General features: G+C 44.8%; 1 protein-coding gene across 1 annotated transcript in view; it reads left to right on the top strand.

Annotated features, from left to right (window-relative positions):
• Window positions 1–27,284, top strand: part of LOC147634713 (Transducin/WD40 repeat-like superfamily protein) — a 159,406-nt gene that overhangs the window by 21,143 nt on the left and 110,979 nt on the right. Inside the window, exons 3-6 of the mRNA XM_086803867.1 lie at window positions 11,912–12,080; window positions 12,203–12,303; window positions 12,401–12,473; window positions 12,983–13,130. Coding sequence (XP_086659993.1) covers window positions 11,912–12,080; window positions 12,203–12,303; window positions 12,401–12,473; window positions 12,983–13,130 — 491 coding nt within the window. The remainder of the gene's footprint in view (window positions 1–11,911; window positions 12,081–12,202; window positions 12,304–12,400; window positions 12,474–12,982; window positions 13,131–27,284) is intronic.

Here is a 27,284-nt window from a genome sequence, read left to right as displayed (position 1 = left end):
TATGTATCTTTTGTATTTTTGATTACGCGGCTGAACTAAGCCTCTTTCTTCGTGGGACTAGCTGTTGAGTGTTGCTTGACCTAGAAAACCTGTTGCTGGCCCATGGACATGAATTAAGTCTAGCTATCTTATGGTGAGAATAGTGCAACTTCTTGTCACACACATCATTATTATGTGAATCTAGCTACGCTATTGCCACATTATCTATGTAGCTACATATATATATATATATATATATATATATATATATATATATATATATATATATATATATATATATATATATATATATATATATATATATATATATATATTCAAGAAAGAGACTTCTATTAAATATGAAAAAAAGCATACAACAATCGTAGCTATAAGCCGGAATAGAATAGAATCATCCCAATATGTAAGGTGATCTCAACCATATATATTCAAGAAAGAGACTTCTATTAAGTATGAAAAAAGGCATACAACAATCACGGCTATAAGCTGGAATAGAATAGAATCACCCCAATATGTAAGCTGATCTCAACCACTGAGGAGCATCATGGTGCCATGAAAGACTTGTGGGACTAGAGGAAAAGAAAATGCCATGGTCCCACTCCCGCATAAATACAACTTGCTTTGCCTGCGTGGAACAAGAGGACCCATGAGTACGAGCCCAAGTAGCCATGAGAGTATGGATGATGTCACCCCATATAGTGCTAATGCACTAAGACTCAAAAATCTCGACACCCTCAATAGCCTCTGTGCATCTAGCTCTCTAGATTTGCCATGCTATAACAATCTCTCAAATGGTGTCAATCCTTTGTCTCGGGGGTGTATAATGTGAGTGAGGAACATCCTGTAACAAACCATACCCTCTACGAATGAAAATAGTAATGTCTGTATCACTGCCCTCATAGAAAAGTTGCGGGCCTGATTGGGAAAGCCAAGGAACTGTCCCCCAACTAACGTACATGGCGTAGCCACTCAATTTGACCACAAGTTGGGCTATAGAACCCCAAATACGCTGTGCGGTGCTGCATCCCCATAAACAATGCTGTACAGTCTCAAAATTTGCTGTGTATCTCGGACAAGTAGGTGCTACACCGAAAACCGATCTCCATTGATTGGTGGGGAGACCACCATGTAAAAATAACCAAAAGAAATGAGAGATCTGGCTCTTTTTGTATGAATGCCAAAGCCTATGTCAATATTTGCGCCCTATTACTGGAGAGATGTCATAACTCTTCCAATGAGGCCTAAGAGAAGGGATCCTATGCATCTATAGAGTGATGAGAAGCTTGGTATCCCGGACTGTGAAACTGAAAAAGGGAAGGCTTTTCAATGGATCGGAGGCATCAATCCACTCCCACTCACCCGGATCCCATTGAAGATATTTGATAGGACTGCCACCATACAGCCACAAACACCAAGAGCCATGAGTCACTATTTGAAGTGAAGGATTAATGAACAATGAACCAATGCTTTTTCGAACGACCAACAATCCTCACTGGACTAAGCCTGGTATCTGGGATGATCCCGATTCTCCTCCATGTTGCATCTTAATCTCCATCTAGGCATGATAGAAAAGATGATGCAATGTGTAGCCTCTTGGCCTGGGAGAGCAATGACCTGTTGAGGTACGCCTATCCTAGAAAAAACTCCTAGCCATCTCGGATGATAATCTCCATGAAAGGTCCCAGAGAGCCACTCATGCGGTATAGTTGCATCAATTTGCTCAATACGTATGCGAGAGCCCCTAAGATGCTGAATGGATGTAGCTCTCCGATCCACCGGAAGACTCTTAAAGGTCTTCCAAGCAAGAACTCTATATGCACAAGTCTCCCATCCTGACCACTACATGTAACAAGATGTGCCAAAAGTGGCCGATCGTTCTCATCCCTAATGAACTCGTTCCACATAATAGGTTGTCGGTCAGCCTCATCCAAAGACCTAGGAAGCCTCTGTGGCAAGAATGGTCTCATGCTTCTCCTGCTCTAAAAATGGCTACAATAAGAGGGGAAGATGGTGCCCTGATATCTATCTCTGTGAACAAAAACCGTGTGCTGGGCAGCCAATCTCTCCCAACACGGGGTGTACATTTGGAAATCTGAGATAAGAAAAAATCCTTCCAAGGCTTTGTGCCTGGTAGGAAACCTCTAACCACAAGTTTGCAAAACAACGCCTTGCACTGAATATCCGGATCAATAATATTCAGCCCCCCCAGGCCGAATAACCGTGAGCCAAGCTACCCTAGCACGTGTGTTTGTGGTGCCATCCAAACCCGACCAAAGAAAATTGTGGATCAACCTCCGCAATTGACCAATGCACGCACGAGAGAAGCACCAACAAGAGGCAATAAAATAAGCCGAGGCAAGCAATACCTGATCAGTCACAAATGCTCTAGAGGCTAAATCCAATCTCTTGGAGTTTCAATGAAGAAGCTTCTTCCGAATACTCATAAGTACTGGAGCAAACTGCTATGCAGGATAAATATGAACCCCAACTTGGCATCCCAAATATCTAGCTGTGCATCCTCTATTGATCCAAGTAAAACCAAGCTCCGCACCCCAAGTAACTCTCGACGAGTTGCTAATCCAAAAACCAACAGATTTGTGCCAATTAATGAGGGCCCCTGCTGCCAAACAAAACTCTTCCAATGCCACCCGAAAAGAACATAAACATATGTGTGAGGCCTTCAAGAACATGGATGTGTCATCAGCTAACTCAGAGTTAACCAGCTTCTCCTGACTATGAAGAGGCAATGTCAATCTAGAAATACCAGTAGTGGAGCGGAGGAAGATACTCATGGCCTCTGCGAATTATGATATATAATAATGGGATTGAGATTTGAAACCGCTCTTCTCTATCACCGCAAGTGAGCACACTACTGTGGGCATCACGATACATGCATGAAACTCCCTTGATCCATCTCTGAGAGAAACCCTAAGAGTACCCTCAAGGAAGTCCCAATCCACTCTACCATAAGCCTTCTCAAAATCCAAAAGTAGAATGGCTAAAGGCTAATTACTCACATTGGTCCATTCCACTTTCTCCCAAAACGAGAAAATGTTATCAAAGATGCTTCTTCTGTGTAAGAACCCATTCTGAGTATCATGAATGACATCCCGCAAAATTGGTTGCAATCTAATGCTCACTGCCTTAGCAAGAATCCTATATGCAGCCCCAAGTAGGTGATAGGTCTCCACTGTCCAATCAAGGTCTTATTTGCACTCTTAGGGATAAGGAAGATAAGGTCCTTACTGAGAGAAGAAGGCATAGAACCTGTGTCCCACATCTCCTGGAGAGCCGATGTGATCTCTGTCCCAATCTCATCCCAAAAAATAATGAAAAAAGTAGGGGAGAGACCATCCTCTTGTGGACACTTATCATGAGGTAAGGCATGAAGAGCATGATTGAACTCCTGCATAGAAAAAGGGACATCCAGAACGGCACACATCTCCTCAGTATTCAAATGTGGCAATGCATTCCAAACCTTCCTTTGTGCCTTGTGTCTCAAGTCAGAATGAGGCTCAACGCTAAGAAGCTTGTGATAGAAATCAGTGGCAATGTGACTAACCATAGGAGGATGTGAATGAAGATTGTCATGTGAATCCTACAGCTGCTTGACACTATCTCTAGCATGAGATGGGCCGTGAGTAGCAAAGAAGTATTTGTTGCATCTTCCATCCATTTGGGTCCAAAAGGATTCCTGGGCATGGTAGCGGTACTCCGCACGTTGCTCAAGAGAGTGATGAAGCTCTGTCCTCTTAGAAAGGGCACATGTGTGATAAAAGTTGCTAATATCATAGAGAGCAAAGGACAAGCTTTGCGAGGCTTGCGAGAAACCATGAGATCTCCAAATATCAAGCATCTGACATGATAGCTCTGCATCTGAGAACAAATGATCAGGGATGCGTACATGAGGTGTTGATCCATGGCTCCTGGGGCGTGGGTAGAGTCATGGATGATGGAGGAAAGTTGGGATGTGATGGTGGAGATAGGGAGGGATAAGTCGAGAGTTGAAATGTGGCGGGAGAGGTGGTCCTCATAGATGTGGTCAAGATCATGATGGAAATGAATCCGGGTGAGGTGGTGACAGGGGGTGTGGGTGTGGTATAAAGTAATGCGTGGTCAGCTAGTATGGGGGAAGGAGGGATGGTGAAGTCTGAGATGTGTGGTATAAGAGTGGGAGATCCCATGAGGTAATCCACCGTACTAGTGCCTCCCCCATGCGAAAAAGATGTAAGGTTGTCTGATTGCGGCCATCTAGACAACCCATTATATATAACCAGCTCATGCATAGCCCCCATCTTCAAGAAGTGTCTACCATATGATGTTGCATTCCCCATATCCTGGTTGGCCCTCTGGAGGCCCATCTCAGCCAAGTCAACTTCTGACTACATAATGGCATCTCCCTGGAAGTAATATGTCTGCACTTGTTCCCCTTTTTTCCGTGCATTAAAGTCTCCTAATAGGAGGACCTCTCTTTGCTGGGAGAACTCTGTGCAAATAATGGCACATAGGGAGTCTCCCCTTTCTTTGTCAACTTGCATGCATTTTCTGATTTCTCTGGTGGGAAGTAGCATACTGCAATGTGCATCACTCTCAAGCCAGGTCTGGCTAATCGCATCCACATAAAACGAGCCTCCTCATCGTGTCCAACCATTGTGAGCATGCCTCTCAAATGAGGGCGAAACAAGCATGCCACTCCTCCCGAGCCCCCCCCCTCTCTCCCCCCCTCCCCCCCCCCCCAAGTGGTCCTCTCCCTCGTCAAGTCCTTCCCGGCTCGCTAAGCATCTACAAAAGCGATGTCAGTGAGGCCCATCTGTTTACATAAAGTCTCACCGTCCTCTTTTGGTGAGTTGCCCACTTGCAAGCGTGTTACTCGCACATGTAGACCCCTAGATTGGCGATGCTTCTCGTCCTCAAGCGTGGCCGTCATGATGGATGTGGCATTTGGGGTGTGGACTGTTTTTTACTTTTTCACAACCTCAACCCATTTGGAGGTTTCTCCAACCTCTTCTTTGGTTGCTTCCATGTCTTTTCGGAGGCCTGCATGCTCCTCCCGGAACCTGATTTGGCCTCTTGAATCTCTGATGTGATTGCCTTCTTAGCCTTCTCTAGTTCCGCCTCAAGTTTGGCATTGGCGTCTCCCAATTGGGCAATCTCTAGAGCAAGGGCTTCTTGTGTAGCTATTTCTCCTTCCTCTTTGCCATGCTTGTGCATCTCTTCCTTGCATAATTCCATACATTTCTCCATGCATGCAGCCAGGCATGCGTCCTTCCAGGCTTCCATCTCTTGTCGCATCTCACCTTGCAGTTGTTTGTACATTTCCTCTTTTCCTTGAATCTCAGTCCTGACATCATGAATCTCCTTCTGATGCTGGTTCAATGTCCTTTGGTCTGAAAGGGCCTTTTGAGTCTGTTCTTCGATCTTGTTCACTTTGTCTTCAAGAGGGAGCACCATTGTCACAATCACCCAACTCAAGCTGTGGTCAAGGACATGAGAGAAGATGGGAGCCGGCCCGATGCGCGATGGGGTAAGGGCGGGAGTGGCTTCTGGTTGAGGGTTCAGCCATTGTTTTGGGATAGAGGCATTCTACATTACTGAGCACAACCATTGGTCTGGGATAGGGTCATTCTACATTGTTGAGAACAGAGGGCGGCGGCGGCGGTGGAGAGAGAGAGAGAGAGAGAGAAAGAGAGTCTTCAAAAGACCTAGTGCGTCTATGAGACCAAAAGTGATACAGTAGTGTCCATGTAATCTCATCATGGTACAAAAGAAACCAAAGACTACAGCTATGAGCTGGGAATGTCATATTCGAGCCATATGATACAAAGTGGGACCATCATCATCATACAACCTATGCTAACCCCCCCGAGAGGGAGGGGGCCATCGAGGATATCGTGCATGGGGTTAGCCTTTGCCGGGAGTGGGAAGGTGGCTCTATGCCTCTCCAAGATCTCCTCAAGATGGGGCTGATGTTTGTGTTGCTGGCGAGGTCCAGGGAGTCTGGAAATTGGGACGTCGGACTCGCTGTAGTTGCGTGGCCCGGTCTAGAGTCACATGAGAGTGGGGTTTGGCAGGGGGTTAGGCACTCGAGAATGTGTGGCTCAATGAGGTTGTGGGTATGGCATCCAGAATGTCATATCCGAGTCATATGATACAAAGTGGGACCATCATCATCATCTATGGAGCTAACCCCCGGTAGGGGGAGGGGGACCATCAAGGATATCGAGCATGGGGTTAGCCTCCGCCGGGCATGGGAAGGCGGCTCTGTGCCTCTCCAAGATCTCCTCAAGCTGGGGTTGATGTTTGTGTTGCTAGTGAGGTCCAAGGAGTTTGGGACATCGGGCTCGATGTAGTTGTGTGGCCCGGTCTAGAGTCACATGAGAGTGGGGTCTAGTGGGGGTTTGGGCACTCGAGAATGTGTGGCTCGATGAGGCTGTGGGTATGTCGTCCATGATTGGTGGGGCGTCCTCTTGTGGTTAGAAGAACATAGTGATGGTTGCCTAGGGTGGATGTCTCCCATGGGGTCTGGACTCCCTAATCAGTGAGTCTCTGAGGCGATGAAACTCTAGTAGGAAGAGGCCCAAGCACCACTGATTTGGGTAATCCATGATCCTAGATAAGGGTCCAAACCCCTCTCTGAAGAGACAGTGGAACCTCCTTGGAATCTCATAATTTACGGTGCATGTGCATATGAAGTGCTCCTTTGACTCGACCTCCTGCTCGCACATAGGATCTTCTCCTCACGAGGTAGCTACATAGCTTTCCCTGTCTCTATCCTCAGACGGTGCGATGACACCCGCAACTGGCCCATTGCAATCCTCATGGCATGTGACATGTGTATGTCAAGCATAGTTGCATTCCGTACCCGTACTCATCCAATGAGTACCTTCAGTACTTTTCCTACCACTCCATACGTACCGTACCTTGTACGGATAAGGTCCTCGTACCAAATATGAGGTTCAATGTACAACACTTATTTGGCCCGTTTTTTTAACTATTTTAGTCAATGGTCATTGCTCAGTAGTTAACAGATTAGTTTTCATTTCTATATCACCATTGTCTTTAATGATATTTTTGTATGGATGCTAGATATTTCTTATTTTACATACATACATACATACATACATACATACATATATATATATAGTAAAAAACATGAACATAGTTAAAGTACTTATCTTGATGCGTACTTTACGTACTCGTACCGTACATGTACCATACCGCAGCGTACCTAAAGTACTCAACCACTATGATGTCAAGATATTTGGCCATGAGTATGAAACCATCCTCTGTAAGCCTCATGAAAGTATCCATGTAGTACTGCCGTTTCTGTGAGAGTGGTTCGTGTGTTGTGATCTAGGTATAATGTAGTGGGTAAACTTGTAGAGCCTCTTCCATGAGTGCATAAATCTGTATGGTAGCTTGTATGGCACATCCATAGGCATAGAAAACCTGTCCATCAGCCTTTGTGCTTCCTCCATAAAGCAAGAAACATGCATGAGAACTTGTATGGCACATACTACACCTAAATAAAACATGTATGAGAACTTGTATGGCACATACTTTAAGTCCATACACCTGAATAAAAGCATGCATGGTTCATTCATGAGTGCGTGCCAAAACCTGTAAAACAGCATGTATATTGCATAAAACCAGAAATTTCAACAAGCTTTAGGACTGTTTTGCTGAAAAACAGCCATCCGGGGTATGCAAGATGGTGTAGAGTAGTGAAGTTCATCTTCCCCAAGCTGGATGTGGCTATGGTGGGCTTAGAAATGAAGAGAAATGGTGAAAAATCAGAGCTTTCAGCCTCCAAAACTGCTTGAAGCTCAAACTCGCCCAAGAGATGACTCTCTCATGTTCAAATAAGCAAGAAAATGCTACAATGCCATGTGTAGAGTGTGAGGACACTTGTCTCACTTTTATCCTCTTATCTGCCATATGTCCCAAATCCAACGGCCAAAAATTCCACACTCTTTAGCTCTAAAGATTATCCAAGATAATAGCTAATTTCACAATGGCGCTTTGGTAATCCTGGACCTCTGCCGAATTTTGGAGGTAATGACGCGAATGGAAATTCCATCAGAGATTGCCAAAAATAGCAACTTTCCTTAAAATTTAGGAGATGATCTCTTTGTGTTCCACCACATGAGAAATACATGTAAGCACAATTCGTTTCATTGCTCGATCCCTCCCAAATCCTGAAGAGTTTGCCATACATACTTTCCACTTGACACTTGAGTCACAAAGTCCATTTCTGTGTCCAAGAAAGAGCCTCAAGTGCCTGGACCATGCTATGAACACTTGGTCCTCTATACTGGATAATCCCGGATTCCCAAAGCTTGTACATTCTTGATCTTTTGGGCATCCAAAGCCCATCCACACACATGATGAACTTTGGAGATGCCCAAAATGGTGACATTCCCCCTAGGCTCTTAAAAGTACTTTAAAGCTTCAAACCATATATCAAGATATAACCATGTCCCAAAATAAATAAGCAAGAATTCCGTGGAAGATATACTACCCACAGGCACAAGAGCCAACTGTGGCTCGATAACCAATATCAATGAGATAATCATATGCCAATGCAAATCGCCAACTAAGTGCTGAGACACTCAAACAAGTGCCATCTCGTTTCACAATCCCAACACGAATCCTTGTGTATGGTGGAGTGTTGTTTGAATTGCCCTCTCACAATCGCAACATGAATCCACATGTATGGTGAGATGAACAATGAACTTCTTAGTCTCCATATGGGGAGATAGTGATTCCAATATCATAGGTATACCCTGGTTCTCCTAGTTTATAGGCATTTCGGCCAAATGAGAAACCATAGATATAATCCATAATACCAATATCAAAGTCATGTCCCAAATAAATGGGCGAGAAAAAACAGTCCTATAAGTCCATATATCATAATCATGTCTCTCTTTCCATACTCCAAGTCGAATCCAACTCCAAGGAGCAGCTACTCGTCCCCAATCCCCAATGTCACGTCAAACGCATGCTACTCTCCACTGGCTTTCATGCTTACACATGTGAAGACTAGGTTGAGAAATAGACAACCGATAGATCGTGCATGCAGATGTAGACTGTCCACTGTATCTAAGTGTAGAAGTCTACTAACACTTGGCGTAGACATAGTCCCCTGCCAACAAGGTGTGAGTTCACATGACCCTTGGCGTAGCAATAAGTCTCATGCCAACCAGGCGTCATGTCCACTCTACCACTTGCACTCCGTGTTGGTACTTTGACCACACACCTTGGAGGAGAGGTGGGCTCAAGTGTGTAACACGATCACCAATAGTTTTACAGGCATTTTGGCCGCCAATAGAAATCCTCGATCCATAAGATAACCATGAGTTTCATAAGTCCAGTGCATCCCAAATAAAGGGAGCCAAAACATAATCCATCCCAATAAAGGGAGTCATAAAAAGAATTCATATATGTATGTATGTATGTATATCTTAGAAGTGTTTTCCCATTGTTTTTAGCTCCCATCTACTTTGGGTGGTAGCGGTTTTACATTAAGGTACTTAAAATCAGTGGTTTCACTAAAAAAAAGTATGTATGTACGTACATATATATGTATGTATGTACATATATATGTATATATATGTGTGTGTGTGTGTGTGTGTGTGTGTGTGTAACCATGCCATATATTGCAATCCTCGAGTATCATGCTCACAATAGAGATGACCTCTAGATTCTAGGCTTCTCAACCATGAAAAGAAGTTTTCTTGAAGCACATTCAAGAAGAAGATACAACACTTCTCCTTTCATTTACACACAAGGGTTAGGTGTTCAAAACACATAAAACATGAAGAATCAAAAAGTAATAGCTTTGTAACCTCAAAGAATACTTAGCTCTTCTTCTTTGCCGAAAACATCATGAAGCCATGAGACAAATAGAACTCCATTATAGCTTGCTTGGAGCTTGAGAAGCAGCTTCCATAATACAAAGATAGAAGATAGACGCCTCCTCACAGACTCCAAGAAACCATAATATTCACTTCCCATTATGCCTGGTACTGCTATGTATAATCCTACCAATGGCCATAGTATGCACCTTAATAAGATCGTTCTCACATAAGAATGAGAGAAAGCCTTATGCTCTGATACCAATGTAACTCGGTGGGAAGCGCGTGGGTGTGCATCGCTTGACCATGAGCACAATTAAACATTTCAGCATTTAATCACAGCCATTAAACAATCCACAAAGCTGAAAATAAAAGTTGCACATCTAACACCACATTGAGGCTGGAATAGCCAGATCCCCCTCCCCCCCCTCCCCCCCTTTTGGAGTATTTTATTACCCAAGGAGAATATATCATGTACAAGCTTTGAGGGCCTTACTCTCCCCATGGGAGATGCCAGATTATCCATATACAACCATAAACCTGTCCTTCATCCAATATAGATGATCCATGCACCTGTGAACCTACTAAATAGCCATATGGTTCATCCATAGCCGTATAGAACCTATGCATCAGCCCATATGCTTCATCCGTATGTCAATAAGCTTGTAGGGTAACACATATGCCTCTTCCATGAGTGCATAAACCTGTATGGCAGCACATATACCTCTTCCTTGAGTGCATAAATCTGTAGAGAAACACATATGCCCCTTCCATGAGTGCATAAACCTGTATGGTAGCTTGCATGGCGCATCCATAGGCATAGAAAACCTGTCCATCAGCCTTTGTGCTTCCTCCATAAACCAAGAAACATATATGAGAACTTGTATGGCACCCTAAACCTGTCCATCAGCCTTTGTGCTTCCTCCATAAACCAAGAAACGTGTATGAGAACTTGTGTGGCACATAAACCTGTATGGTAGCTTGCATGGCACACTTGAATAAAAGCCTGTATGGCTCATTCATGAGTGCCAAAGCCTGTATATCGCATAAAACCAGAAATTTCAACAAGCTTTAGGACTGTTTTGTTGAAAAATAGCCATCCAGGGTGTGCAAGATGGTATAGAGTAGTGAAAATCATCTTCCCCAAGCTGGATATGGCTATGGTGGGCTTAGAAATGAAGAGAAATAGTGAAAAATCAGAGTTTTCAGCCTCCAAAAACCTGCTTGAAGCTGAAACGCGCCCAAGAGATTACTCTCTCATGTTCAAATAACCAAGAAAATGCTACAATGCCATGTGTAGAGCTAAATTGTTAAGTGTGAGGACACTGGTCTCACTTTTATCCTCTTATCCGCCACATGTCCCAAGTCCAAAGGCCAAAAATTCCACAAGCTTCAGCTCTGAAAATATCCCAGATGATAGCTAGTTTCACAATGGCGCTTGGCAATCCTCAATCTTTGTCAAATTCCGGAGGTAATGACGTGAACGGAAATTCCATCGGAGATTGTCAAAATTGCAACTTCCCCTAAAATTTAGGAGATGATCTCTTTGTGTTTCACCATATGAGAAGTACATGATGTAAGCACCATGTAGAAACGTGTTTCATTGCTCGATCTCTCCCAAATCCTCAAGAGTTCGCCATACATGTAGAAACGTGTTTCATTGCTCGATCTCTCCCAAATCCTCAAGAGCTCCAAAACCCATTTCTATGTCCAAGAAACCGTCTCGAGTGCCTGAGTGCCCCGATTCCCAAAGCTTGTACATTCTTGATCTTTTGGGCATCCAAAGCCCATCCACACATGAATTTTGGAGATGCGTGAAAGTGACACTGGAATTGCATCTTGGTATAGCGCAAGGTCATTGACAGGAGAGCGTGAGACCATTGATGCTCCTTCCCTTGATACAACATTGACATAAATCTCCACAATCTGGAACTCCCATAGCATCTGTATATTTTTTCCAGCTTCAAGGGCTTTGCCTTTGTATGTAGTTATAAAAGATAAAAAAGCATGTTGTTATTTAAGTTTCAAAATTGTGCTCATCAGATCTGTCTGTGTAGGACTGGACAATCAAGTCATGTGATCTTGACACAGAACATACACATGTCCTCCATTCACCAGAAAAGAAGTCGGATAAGCTTGCAGGGGTGTCTGTTGAAGTTCACATAGCACTGACACCACTGCAGCCATGGCTGTTCTTTGGAGCTCATCGTCAAATGATTGTTAATGGTAACCTTGTTTTGACAAGTTCTCTACCTTCAAAAGCTAAAATGAGTAGCTACATAGTAGTCTTTGTAAGTGAATCCCTTTTAACAAAGTGCCAAGTATGTGCTTGTTTTCTTCGACTGCAGTTGTGGGAACTGTTGAAGGAGCAAAAGCAGTCACAAAGATCAGAACGGACCTGAAGAAACCCATTACAGATCTTGCATGTCATCCACGAAGCCCTCTTTTGGTATGGTTGGGCAAAGATTGCAAGAAAGGTCTGACTAGACTGTGAATGTCTTTCTTTTCTAAGTACTAAAAGTAGTTCAAACTGGCACATGTTGCAGTACGTTGCTTACCTGGATGGTATTGTTCGTGCTTATAACATTCAAACTTTTGGTGTTCAATACACACTGCAAAGTAAGTCATCCAGGAACCCCTTCGTGTTTCTGTTAAGTATAGTGAGAAACACCTGGCAATTGTACAGGGGGTTCAGTGATGCCTCCAGGTCCACATAAAATCCAGACTCATTTGCTATTTGAGGATGCTTCTTTTGATGTGAACAGATGGGGTGCCATGTCACGAGCACATCCATGGACGTGTCATAATCTCAACATTTCTTCAGTAGATCCCTGTTTAGGACAGCATTATAGGCAGTCTAGGCTTAGTGTAGGCTTCTATATGATTTTTACTTCTGGATCACCAATAAATTCTATATTGGGGAAGTTAAGGCTGGCATAAGATCTTTTGCTACTTGGGGGTTATCGTTTGAGAAAATTTCTTGGGATACTTTTGATGTTTGTGGATGGCCAGAAAATGAGAGAAATAATTGTGCACCGCTTTACCCAAAAAAGCATGTTTTTTCTCCATATGGCTTTGTTTTTTCCTTTTCGTGCCAAGGGCAGTAAAACACACTTTCTGTTTTCCAGTTGACAGTACCATAAATACCATAAAGCTAGTGGGAGCAGGTGCGATTGCATTTCATTCAACTCTAGAGTGGGTTTTTATTGGAGATAGAAGTGGAACTCTCATAGCTTGGGATGTTTCAGTTCCAAATCGCCCCAACATGATTGGAATGTGAGTCACTTTGGCTTTAAATTTATGGAATGGTCACATGTTTGATTGAGGCCAACACTTTTATGAATTTAAAGGGAAGCTCTTACTTCGATACACAGGAAAGCTTTGTTGGTTTTGTAGTGTTTTCTGAGTCATCCTTAGATTTTGAGATGATCTCTGCCCCTCTTCCCATTTACTTTAATTTTTTCCTTTCTTTGCTGCGTACTGGTTCTGGTTCATATATCATTGTATATGTGAGATTGGATGTGATGCACAAACAATGTCATTTTGCATCCATATTTTGAATTAAAAATTCTGGTCTTGTGAAGTGTTTGCTGTATAGCGTTGAATTTACTCCCCAGAAGAGCAGGCAAAGGAACATAACACAAACTATCAATTATTTGAAAATAGATGTTAGTTCTACCTTAGAGCCATAGAGAAGCTATAAGCCTATGGGCTTTTTCTGTGAGTGTTTTCAGCTCACTGTCTGTATGAAGCAATTTTGAATACTAAAGCCTTGGTATTTTAGTATATTTGGGTTTATAATACAAAATAACAGCACAGACCCATCTACATCTAAAGATTATGACCATGCGACAACACTCATGTGGAGAGAGAAAAGACAAAGATACTTTTAAGTTTTAACGTCTACTAAAGAGCCGAAGCATCTATGAGACCAAAAAAGATGCTACATATGATCCATGCGTAGACTGGATGCTAGCAGAACACAAAAAAGACCTAGGTATCATGTACTTCCTTGTGTGTACAATGTAATAACAGACCTGGAGAGCTCAAATGTCCAAGGTAGAGTAGGGCACCCATATGTGATAAAGTTATTGACGAGTGCAGTGTTCCTCCCTATGCAGGTCAACAGGGAATTCTTTGGACAAAAAAGATGATTGAGAGGTATTTCCTTAGGTCTTCTGAGATGGGATGTAGAGGCTTATGTGAGACTGTGTTTTACATGTCAGAAAGTGAAGTATGATCAACATAAGGCTTTTGGCCTACTTCAACCTTTGCCTACTGCGAGTGAGCCATGGGAGAGTTTCACCATGGACGTTACCACGGATTTGCTTCGGACATCCTACGAGAATGATGCTATTTGGACGATTGTTGATTGGTTCAGTATGAAGGCTCTCTTTATTCCGGTCAAGAAGCTGAGCATATGGTTCTTGCATAGGTGTTCAAGCATCGATGTAATGCTAATTCCATTGTGGGGGACAGATTCCAGGATGATGAGCTTGTTTTTGGATAGCTCTTTTCAACAATATGGGAACAAAGCTGAATTTCTCTACGGCCTATCATCCTCACATAGATGAGCAGAACGAAGCTGCAAATTCAGCCGTGCTTGATTTCCTCAAGAGTTATGTAGTAGATGTAGGATTATACATATGTGGTAGTGATTGTGTGAACGAGGGCTTACTAGGGGCACTTTTTCCCTCTCCACATTATAGAGGTTTCTCCCCCTCTGGACATTTGGTGTGTCCGGACACTTAATACTTTTACATTTCGGGTTTGTACTTAGGGTACTTGTGGTTGTACACATCTTATCAATTCATTTCTAGTATATCCACACTTCCAAGCTTTGCTCCCTACTTTGTATTCTTACTATTTCTGTTGGGTCTCTTTCTCTCTCTTTGGTGAAAAACGGGCAGGTCTGCAGAGAGGCTTGGTCGGGCAGATGCAGCCAGGAGGATACTTTTTCTCTCCTCTTCTTGCTAGCTCATGGTTGTCTCGGAGGTTCTCCTCTGGCCCTTTGTGAGAGGAAGGGTTTGGCGGTTTGGAGGGCAAGAACAGGGAAAGCTTCGGGGCTGTTTTGGACGAGCTTGTGGGTTGTTTTTAATGGCTGCGTTTACAGCTGTATGCATGGACACTTGGCTGCGTGTACAGGGACTTAGGGATGTATCTCAGGGAGAGATAAGAAACAGGCTTGTGTGGGTTTGTGAACTTGAGGCTGTTTGGCACTCCTTGTCTTGAGATTCAAGGGACTTGGTCAGAACAATGCGTTCATGTATTTTCTGTGTGTGACAGCCTATGCAATTCAGCCAGGGCTCTTTGAGGCTGTGGAAAAAGCATATAGTTTGCGGTGGAAAACAGCCTTGGTTTTGGCACTGTTTGTAGACGGTGCTGTGTATGTTTGCACGTGGGAACATGACATGGGTTTCATGCTGATATCGACTAAAGCTTTCATGTGAAATAGGTCACTGGATGTATGCTGAAACAGCTTTATGATAAAAAACTTGCTTGTGGCCAAGGGCCTATGGGGTTTTGTGAGTAGGGATGGTACCCGTCTTGCAGACATTGTGCATGGCCCGCCTCAAAGAGGTGATAAGTGAGGTGATCAGCAAGCCTAAGCCCAACGTGGAGCGCTTGCTGCGTCCTCACAGGAGCAAAGAAGGTGGAATGCGAAAGATGCAGGCCATGACCTTAATTGCTTTGTCAGTCAAGAGGTCAATTATACCCCATATCTGGTCTTGCGGCACACGTCAAAGCATGCTTCGGATACTTTGGAGGCCATGTACCAGGCCAGGGTTATGCATTTGAAAAGACCGCTTGATGGTGTAACATGTAGCGGAAGTATTCGTAATTAAGGATCCTATCACACAAGTCTCACACCCCCTTCTGTATCCTATCACACAAATTTGGGAGAGAGAGAGAGAGAGAAATTGACTACTGTATGGGGTCCTGAATTACCCACTGAAGGCCCCCCTATCCCGTTTTACCGGAATAGTATTTGCTTTATTACTTTGAAGGGAATGACTTTGGACGATGATAAGCCAAACACAAGATCTTGGAGGACCAAGAGTTGAAGCACCAATGATGACCGATCTCAAGCCTATGCACTCTTCCCAATGGATGTAGGAAGGCTGCAAATCTGAGGCTGAGAGTGATTGGGACTGTTCTAGGCAATGTATATATGCTGAAAATGAATGAATGAATGCGTTTTATCTTTACTGATAGGGCTGTAGCAAAACGATGATATGTGTGTATGCTGAAAACTGTATGTATGCTGAAAACACAAGGTATTGATATGCTTCTACTGGTTGAATGTTGTGGATGCTGCATTTTGTTGATGTAGGGTTGTATGCTTCATGCGTTGATGCTCCTTGTGCTGAAGGGAAACGCTTGACTCCAATGAATGATGAGATAATGGAATGATGCAATGCTGAGCTATTTATATGGGCTTTTGATGCTGGTCGGCAGGCTACAGAGCTGGCTGACTGCATCATAATTGCTACACGACTAGAAGTAATGTGATAAATGCTGTAAAATGATAAATAAATATGGAAAAAATATTGGAATAATGCTGAATAATGTTCTGATGCTTTTTCCATTGTCTATGTGGTCTTATGTGCCTATGGGATGGATGATATGCAAAATGCAACCATGAACTGATGTGCAATCCATAAGGCTTCTACGACTTCTATATACACGAATGATTCTCTCCAAGTGGGTTAAGGGACTTCGACTGACTGACTGACTGACTGATTGACTGTCTAAGGCTGAGGAATGACCTACGTAGCTCGTGCTTGACATCCTGGCTAAGGATTACAATGGGGTCACGGTGTATGACAAATATCATCCTAAAGGGTACCAATACTGTATAATGTTGCACTGATGATTAACCATCTTGTCACCATGCACTATAGTGCAAAGTGCATGTGACATTCCCTCCTACTTAGCTTGGTGGCAGGTTCATGGCTTCCAAGTAGTCCGCCAACAACTTGAAAGAAGTCCTCGTCTAGCCAAACGGCTTCGTGGGTACCTCGATCCAGGAACTTTGTATAGAACTGACGTATTCTTCGACTGGAACCATGCTTCCAACGATGAAGAAGGATTTGCTCAGGCTCAATGACTTCTGCTTCGTCTACCACGTCCGGCTGTTGTTCATCTGAAATATCAAACACTTCTGGTCCAACATATGGTTTTAGTCAAGAAACATGGAAAACATCGTGCATTGTCCAACTTTAACTTCATGGAGACATCACTTATCTTTTTAACTATTGGAAAAGGTCTAAAACTACGGAAAGAAAGCTTGGGACAACGTTTGCCCACTTGTTTCAATCTCTGTTTCATGATGCGCAGATAGACCCAATTCCCTTTAGACTTGTTTGCCTGTTTGCTATAAGCTTCCTGGGGTCAAGCGGTCTTTAACTAACTCAATGATTTCGGGAAATGCTTCCGCCGTTTTGTTAGCCTCAAGAGATGGAGACACCAATCTCGTCAAAAGAGAATAGAAACGGCGACCAAAGGCTGCTTCATATGGAGTCTGTCGGATACTGGATGAATGAGTATCATTAAAGATGGCTTGGACCAATGGAAGATAATGTTTCCATTTGGACTGCTGGTCATGACAATATGACTTGAGAACATCAAAGGCCAATTGGTTATAGATTTCTGTCTGGCCGTCTGTTCGTGGATGATAAATTTCTGTCTGGTTTCAAAGTTTTCGAATAATGCCCTCCAGAAATGCGAGGTGAACTTGGAATCCCTGTTTGATGTAATGGTGCTAGGCAAACCACAAATGGGGTACCGATGTTTGAGAAAACTATGTCCTTAGCCATGGTTATCACTTACCAAGAGTTTCAGAAACGCCTGATTTGAAACGGGTTTCAAAAAGGTTTCAAAAGTTTCATATTTTTTTGAAACGTCCAAAAAAAGTTTAATACAAAAAATGCAAAAATATATATATTCTTCAATATAGAATATACATGAAAATATGTATTTAGGCCATTACCAAGGCTCAAGCGTCCTTGTTGAGATGGTCAACTAGTCACTACCAAGCAAAAAAGGAATGTCAAAAAAAGTTTCATACAAAAAATATAAGTTTAGAAATTAGAATGTACATGAAAATATGTATTTAGGCCATGGCCAAGGCTGAAGCGTCCTTCTCAAGATGGTCGACCAGTCATTGGTAGGCAGGAAAGGACGTGTGTGTGTAAGTCCAGTAGCAAGTAACAAGAAAAAATGCGCTTTGGAATGCGTATGTATGAAACTGGCATGTACGGTTTTTGGGCCTTAAAAATTTTAGGTGAATAAAAAACAAGTTTCATATTATGAAACATTTCGTAAAAGTTTCGGTCGGTTTCATATGATTTGAAACGGGTTTCATTGCTACTATATCCTCAGCTGTGGCCGTATGCTTGCATGGGATGATCATTGAGAACTTACTGAAGCGATTCACAATGGTAAAACACTGAGTGCTACGGGATCTGGTGGATGCTGGTAGAGGCCCTACAAAGTCCATAGAAATGTCGATGAAAGGTCCGTCGAGGATAGGCAAAGGTTGAAGTAACCCAATCTTCTTTGTATGTGGAACCTTAACTTTTTCACAAATCTTACAGGCTTGAACATATGAATATACATCACGCCTCATTTTTGGTCAATAAAAGGACCGTTCCAATTTTTTGAGGGTATTGTTGATACCTCTATGTCCTCTAACTAAGGAGTCATGGGCATCATGGAGAAGAGCTGTTTGCTTTTTCCAAATGACAGAGAGACGGTTCTTGTAGATCAACCAACCGTTCTGCGCTGAGTAATGGCCAGGCTCAGAAGCGAGGGCCAAATTGTATTGAGTACCAAACTCAGGGGAATCGACATACTGGTTTTTCATGCTATCTAAGTCTTTCCTCGTGATTTCGAGAATGGTAGACTCCTGCAGTGCCCGGATGCTGGCTGTTTGACTAAGAGGATCTACAACTGGGTTATGCTTACCAGGGATGTACTCGATCATTCCTTCAAATTGTTGGAAGAGCTGACTCCATCTGGCTTGCCGATCACTCCATTGAGCAGTTGGCATGGTTTGAAGCCACTTAAGTGCTTGGTGGTCTGTTTTGACTGTGAAAACCTGTCCATAAAGGAAAGACTTTCAATGTTTGAGTGTTGTGATCACACCCAAAAAGCTCTTTGTCATAAACTGAATAATTCTTTTCGGCGACATCCAACTTTCTACTGTAGTAGGCCACGGGTCGATTGTCCTGCTAGAGAACTGCACCTATGGCTACATTGCTGGCATTGGTAATGACCTCAAAAGGTTATCCCAAGATGCTAATCTCAAAACAGGTGTTTCTGAGGCAGCTTTTTGGAGTGCACGGAATGCATCAAGTGCCTTGCTTGTGACTGTGACTTTTTGTTTACGAGTCTTCACCTCCTTGAGCAAGTCGGTAAGAGGTGCGGCAAGGTTGGAAAACTGGTGAACATGGGTGCTGTAGCCTTGGCAAAGACCTACGAAAGATTAGATCTCTTGGGCGGTCTGAGGGATGTTCCAATCCAAGATCTCTTGAACCTTTCAGGGGTCCAATCAAATCCCATCGGAACCGATGATATAGCCCAAGTATTGATCCTCTTTGACGCCGAAGATAGACTTATTGGCGTTTATGTAGAGCCCATTATCTCGCAAAAGTTGCAAGACTTTCTCCACATCTTTCTCATGCTGCTCCGCAGTGGCTGAGAAGACAAGTATGTCATCAAAAAATATGAAAACACACTTACCAATGAGGACTGCGAAAATCGTGGATATCATTTTATTGAAGGTTGCGGGTGCATTGGTAAGCCCAAAAGGCATGACTATGAATTTGTAGTGACCACGCTCTGTTCGGAAAGCTGTTTTTGGAATGTCAGCTTTGAAAATGCGGACCTGATGGTAACCACACTTGAGGTCGAGCTTGGTGAAAAATTTTGCATAGTCTAAACGCTCCAAAATGTACTCAATCCTTGGCATAGGAAACTGATTCTTAATGGTGAGTTTATTCAATGCCTTGTAGTCTACACAAAGGTGTGCAGACTTGTCCTTCTCTTGGACAAATAGGATGGGTGTAGCAAATGGTGAGAAAGAAGGCCGAACGAATCCGGCTCGGAGGAGCTCAGATAACTGTCTTTCTAGCTCGCCCTCGAAAGTCTTGGAAAGACGACAGGGGAACCTGCTAGGAGGTTTTGATCTAGGGACCAAATCAATATGATGGTCCTCAGGATGTGATGGGAGGAGTCTGGGCGAGAGATCGTCCCTAAGCATAATATCTTGATGTTTAGACAAGAGGTCTGCTAACTGTGGGACTGAAGATGAGATAGCTGCGACCGATGAGTTAGAGGTTGTCTGAGCAAGAAAACCTTTACAGATAGTAAAAGTGTCTTGCCCCCAATCGGGAATAGGCTCATATTGACGAAACCACTGGATTCCTAAGATCATGTCACACCCTAGAAGAGGCGAGATAATGAAATCTCGTTGGAATGAGGCCTTTTGAACTACAAAGGCAAACTGCTGTGCCTTTTGAGAAATGCGAGTGTGGAGACCAAGTGTGAAGCTATCCACATCCAAATGATATGGCACTAATGTACAACTCGTTTTGTTAGCCAACTAGGGAGAGATGGCGTCCTCAAAACTGCCCATGTTGAATAGGACTATAAACTGTCGGCCCTTGGCAGAGCCATAAGCTCGAATGAGGCTTTTCTGTGCAGGATCGCTCTCATCCTCTTGCTTAGCATCAAATACCACGGATGGCATAGGATGCATCGAAGGTAAAAGCTGAACTGCATTTGTGGTAGTAGGCCAGGTTGGAGGAGCAAGAGTTGCGATGGCAACTGTGGCAGAAGGTGCGTTGGAGGCTTCCTCTGCTTGCCATTTGTGGCAATCCTTCTTACCGTGGCCGATGATATGACAGAAAAAGCATCTGTTTTCTGATTAGTATTTTCTTTGCTCCTCTGGAAGAAGATAACCTCCAGTGATGCCTGCTTTAGCCTTTTCCTCAAGGGTTTTTTAGGCTTGGATTCCTTATCCTTTTTACCCCCTGAACTATAGTTATTACTGCCGTTCTTCTTAGCATCTTTAGAAGACGCATTACCTTTCCCTTGCTGTGCAGTAGATTGTTGCTGCTGGGGTTTGGTACTAGATTGCGACGACTGCTTAGGCTTGCCTCTGTTCATCTTCATTTCTTCATTTTGAGCCAGAGTCAAAGCCCGGTCATATGTACTAGGTTCAAAGTTGCGAATTGTGAACTGGATGTTAGGATCTAATCAACGAATGAATTGATCCATCTTGGCCTGCTCAAATAACCCTAACTATTGTGCTAAAGTTATAACCTTTCCGGAAAACTGAAGCACGGGTGACCCGTTCTTTCTGAGTCCATAGAACTCATATGCTAGGCTGTTCATATACTGGGGAGGGAGAAATCTAGTCTTTAGGTCATGGACAAATGTATCCGAGTGAAGAGCTGGGACACCTGTGGTCTAGTCTGTATGAAGACTAGACCAATGTTGCCACCAGGTGACTGCCTCACCCATAAGGTGGGGAGCCGCTATGTGGACTCTATCCTGAGGATCTATAATCCTAACTAAAGGAAAATGAGCAGTAAATTGATGAATGAATTGATTAATTGCTAAATGATCACACTTACCATCATGCTTACTAAAATTTGGTTGAGTTCGAATGACGGTAGTCGATGTCGCGGGTTTTGCTTGCCGGTGGCACATGTGGTTGGGGAAACTAAAGAGAGGTGCTGATACCTCAGATGTATGGCCTCCTTTTCCCTTTGGTGCTCGAGTAACATATGTTCTCGATCGAGCTCTCGTTGGTGCTCCCAAGTGGCGAGTTCAGCCTGACGCCGGTCTTCTTCGATCGTGCGTTGGGCTTCCTCATAGTCCCGTTTATCTGCTTTTTCTTGTTGCTCTCTTGCTTCAGCTTCAGCTTTTTCTCCTTTTCTTCTTGCTTCAGCTTCAGCTTTTTCTTCTCTCCGTTGAACCTCGTCTTCTCTTCTTTGTTGTTCCATCTGAAAGAAGAGGGAGATGTAGCCGGGGGTTGCTGGAGGCACAGGTTGTGCTGCTGTTGCTTCCAAAAGTTGGAGACGCTCCATAAGAAGCTGGTTTTGATCTCTGATAGAGCTATGGTATCTGTGGTAGGCGGAAGAGCAGGGTCTCCTTCGAGGGAGACATCTTCCAGCTGATGTGTACTCTTCTCTGTAGACATGATGTTGAAGTCAATGGTCGTGCTGGAACGCAATTTGACCATCCAAGGATGCCCTCACGCTAGGATGCGGTGTGTGTGGACAAGCTGAATCTGATACCAATGTAACATGGAGCGGAATTATTCATAATTAAGGATCCTGTCACACAAGTCTCACACCGCCTTCTATATCCTGAGTTTCGCGAGTTTAGCAATCCACTTTTATGACTTCAAACGTTAAGAGATTTAGAGAGAGAGAGAGAGAGAGAGAGAGAGAGAGAGAGAGAGAGAGAGAGAGAGAGAGAGATTTTATTAACGTCTTCCAAAAGACCGAACTCGGCCTATGAGACAAATCGGAGTACCTGTATGGGGTATCCTCTGTCATCCCAACAAAATAAAAAAGTACTGAATAAAAAAGCTGAATCTGGGTGTGCAGGGGATGGAGCTCTACTACTAGGAGAATGCAAAGCTATATGCATGGAGTATACAATCATGATATGCAACCTCGCTAGCTCCATCCTGTACCATACTGGGGGTATAAAATGGTATACATCAGTGAAGGGGGTGTCCACAGCTCCCTGAAGAACATGCCTGGGTGTGCTCTGAAGCGAGCCAGTCGCTCTGCACCCTCTCTGTGAAACTGAGCTCTGATCTCTGTCATCTCTCTCTGGTATAGGCGTGGTGTCCGAAAGCCAGGTGTCCTCTGTCTCCTGCGGGCTTTAAGTGTCTCTGCTCTCTGGAGAGTAATTCCCTGCCGTGTAGGGGCTGGGAGGGGGATGGATCTCTGAAAAAATGTAGTAATCTGTGTTTGTCGCCCCCCCTCTGGAGCTGTCTGAGCCTGTAATAATGTCTCTCTGTGGCGCTGTATATCTAGAATGTATCTCCCCAGTATGCGCTGGATTGCTGCCTCAAAGATCTGGCGTAGGGAATGTGGCTCTCTGAATAAAATGGGATATCTCTCTCTGATGGCTGTATATGCTCTGCATCTGCATACATAATGCTCCTCACTCTCCACCTCCTCTCTGCACAATCTGCATACCCTCTCCTCTCGGGGGATCCGTGCTGCTCTGCCAGTCTCAATCTCCAATCGGTGTGATGAAACTCTGAGCTGACCAATAGCCACTCAGGAGCCGTGTGGTAAAAAGCCCTCCATGTATCTAGGCCTCTCTATAAATCCATCATCAGTGATACTCATGAAGTGATCTCTGTAGTATAGCATCTTCGGTGGAAGAGGCTGTGTAGGCGACATCCATGTCTCTCGTGTATAGAGCTGCCATAGATCCTGTCTCAATACTCTGTTCCTCTCACTATGAGAGAGACGGATATGTGGTGCATCCCTGTCATACTGGAATGGTGGTAGATGATCCATGTCTAGGCCATGCTGTGAGAACCAATGTGTGACCTGTGCATACCATGATCCTGTGTCTCCTGCCTTAGCCAACTGTCTAGATGCCTCAAAAGCTCTATATGATAATCTGTCCTGTGGCATCTCTCTGAATCTGTCTAGCAGGCATATAGTCTGAAATATGGCCTCTACCATCATAGGAGGCGCAGCAAACTCTGCTCGGATAATGTCATGAGGTACTGACGGTTTGCTGTGTATCATGCGTGCCATCATGAGGGCCTGTGGTCTCTCTATCTGTGTCCACCAATGGGTAGCAAGGCCTGGCGCCCATACTGCTGCTCCATACATCAATGCCGGTGTGACTAATGTGTCAAATAGCCACCCCTTCGTCCGGGGCTCCTGGTGGCACTGTCTCTCTAGCATAGCCAATGTTGCATATCCCCGTGTCAATCTAGCTCTGGCTGCTGAACCCATGGTGAAGCGTGTGGCTGCTGTAACCCCTAGGTACACGTATGATGTCACCACCTCCACCTGGCATCCTGTGAGAGTGAGTGTCAGCTGACTCCTGCCCTGTCTCGATGTATGAAAGACCATAACCTTGGTTTTCCCAAGGTTCACAGTAAGACCCCTCTGTGTGCAGAAATCATCGAGTGCATGTAGATGCTGCTGTAGACCACCTGGGGACTCAGACACTAATACAATATCATCAGCATAGAGCATAATATGTACTGAGGTACCTGCTAAATCAACTCCATCTCCGCCTCCCCGTGTAATGAAGTCAGCCACCTCATCAATGTATAACCCAAATAGCGTGGGGGAAAGTGGGCATCCTTGCTTCACACCAATGGTGCTAGCAATAGTCTTGGACATACCTCCTGGACATCTGACTCGCCCAAAAACTTGCCCATATAATGCATAGATGCCCCATGTCATATCTCTTGGTATGCCAAGAGACTGCAGGCGCTGAAAGAGCCTCTCTCGTGGTACTGTGTCAAATGCCTTGCGGAAATCCACAAAGCAGCAATAGAGCTTTCTCTTCCTCATTCTGGCCTGATCGATCATACATCTCAAAGTGAATACATGGTCAGTGGTAGAGAAAGCTCTCCTGAAGCCTGCCTGCCCTGATGAGCGTAAACCTGCTCGCTCAGCATATAAGCTAAACTCTTGCTCCAGCACTGCACCATAGAGTTTGGCCAACACGTGGCCAACCATAACCGTCCTGTAGTTGCTCGGATCGAGCATATCCCCTATATTTTGTGAATCGGCACAATGGTGTGCATCGTCCACTCCGCAGGCAAACCCTCTGCTAGTGCCCTGTTAAACAGGTGTGCAAGAAAAGGAGCTAAAGAATCTACTGCATATATGAGATGCTCACCCTGCAGGCCCATATGGTCGGCGGCCCGTCCATGCTGTAGGCGGCGGATAGCTTCCTGTACCATCGAGTGGGTAAAGAAGCTAGCTGTGGTAGGTCGAGGCTCCTGTGGCTGAGGTATAGGTGGCTGCTGTGGGGCATGGTATAGACCCTTTGCATATGTGTGCCATGTCTGGGGGTCTGCAATAGGTGTCGGGGTCCGGGGCTCTCTGAAGTGCCGCCATGAGACAGGGCTATCTCTACTCATGAAGAAATGAAAGATCTCTAGCTCCTGTATCTCTGCGAAGGCCCGCCTTTTGCGGCGAGTAAGTCTCCTCATCTCTCTCCTCGACTCCTGCTCTGTGATGGCTCCCAAGGCTCTCTGTATGTGGAGCCGTGAGTATAGGGCTCTGCACTCGTCATCATACCATCTGTTCTGGGGCATAGTCCCAGGTCTCGCAGGCTCTCCTGAGTGTACACGATGTGGGAAGCTCTGTAATGTAGCCGTGTGTAGGAGTGATGCCAGCTGGGCTGTAATGGTATCCATAGATGCCAGGGGATCCATGAGTAGGAGCCCATCCTCTACTCTGCCAGTGTATATGTCTGCCGTGTCATGTGTGAAGTAGATGGTAGTGTGTGGTGTCGGTATGTGGGGGGCTGGTGATACTGGTGATCCGGCTAGTGAAAATGCCAAGTATGTATGATCTGCCCCAATAGGACGAGGTGGAATGGAGAATGAGGTGACAAGCTGTGATGCCTCCAAAGACCCCATAATGTAGTCTACCACCGTGCCTCCGGTCCGTGTATGACCCCCATGTGGGAAGCATGTCAGCCCTCCTGATCCCGGCCACTGTAGCATCCCGTTATAAATAACGAGATGATGCCTGGCTCCCAACTCTAGTGAGTGGTCCCCATAATGTCCTCTGTCTGGTCCAGTGTCCTCTGATGCTCGACTAGCCCCTATCTCCTCTGGATCCACAGGATGGAGGATCTCCATGTCATCATAGTCATACACCTCACACTGTCTGCTCTGTGTGTGGGCATTGAAGTCGCCCGTAAGAAATACTTCCCCTAGTGTAGAATAATGCATAATCTCCTCTGACAGACAAGTGCATGGTGAGGCTCTTGTCTCCTCCTCCTGTGGCATGTCCTCTGTGATGACATAGGAGGATCCTGATGGAGAAAAGTAACATAGAGCTATGTATATAACCTTGTCCTGTGAGAGCTGTAAGCTGATCCACATGTATCTGGCCTCTGGATCCTGTGCTACCACTCTCAGTCTCCCCTGTAGCTCTCGTCTGAATAGGACTGCTACTCCCCCCGACCCTCTCGAGGTACCCTGGCGTGTGGTCCTCCTGTATGCTGACTCCCACTGGAATCCCTCTACTCGAGGTAGCCCTCTCTCTGGGCTCTGATGTGTCTCTGTCAGAAGTATGATGTCTCTCCCCACCATAACATGCTCCAGTCGTCCAGGCTGCACCCATAGTGAACCATTACAGTTCCATACTGCTATGTGTATCTCTGTCAGTGGCCTGGTCTGTGTCCCATAGGCCCCAAACCGCTAATCCATGGGCCGGCCATCAATGATGACCCGACCATCTCGATGGAAGGCCTTCTTGCCTTCTCTCCTCGCGTGTAAGACTCGTGGCATGCAAGTTCTCCTATGCTCAAGCTGCATCCTCGTGAGATCATCATCCAAGAAAATAGGAGCTCCCTCTAAATCCCGTAGTATGACCCTCTTCCTCATGAAGGTGACCCTCTCCGTCTCTCCTGCAAACTGTAGGATGAGGGCTCGCTTGCGTGTTGAGTCTTTCCCAGCTCTCCATGCTTTGGTGAAGGGGAGAGGGTGCTCTTCCTTGTAGCCGAGCTTCATGAATAGAAGCTGTCCATCTTTCTCGGGAGTGGAGTCGGGTGTCTCGGCTATACCTGTGACTCGAATGTTGAAGCAGCGGGCATGCCTCATCTTCTCCTCCTCAATGGTGGTGTGAATGATTTGGTGTTCTTCCCTTTGAGTCTCCTCCCTCACTTCTTTACGGATGTTCTTCTTCACCACCTCGACCCATCCTGACTGCTTGGCTTCGAGCTTTCCCTCCATGTCCTTTGTGATCTCCTTGGAGATCTCTTCTTTGATGGCCGTGAGAGTGTTGTCATTGATCTCCCCTTCTTCCTTCTCAGCATTCTTGATGGCTACCATTTCCACTTTCAATGCACTCACCTCCTCCTTGAGTGCCGTGTTCTCTTGTTTGAGGTTCGTGACCCGTGCTTCGAGAGCTATGATGTGCCTGTGTAGTTTGTTTTCCACCTCATTGAAGTTGGAATCGGATGTCTTCTTGTTCTCCTTGATTAGTGCGTTCATTGCCATCTCGAGGGCCTCGAGTTTCTCTTGGAGACTCGGGGCCATTCCTCCAGATCACTCTGTAGTCCTTCCCACAGGCAGGAAGGAGAGAGAGAGAGAGAGAGTTATGTTGTTGCCTTGGGGGCTTGAGCAAGGGTGGCTGGGGAAAGGGCGCAAAGAGAGTGGGCAGAGAGGCGAAATGGCGAGAG

This window comes from Cibotium barometz, chromosome 10 (genome assembly GCF_041138505.1).
Source record: "Cibotium barometz isolate CiBa-2024 chromosome 10, ASM4113850v1, whole genome shotgun sequence".
Taxonomy (NCBI): domain Eukaryota; kingdom Viridiplantae; phylum Streptophyta; class Polypodiopsida; order Cyatheales; family Cibotiaceae; genus Cibotium; species Cibotium barometz.
This window is presented reverse-complemented; position numbering and strand designations above follow the sequence as displayed.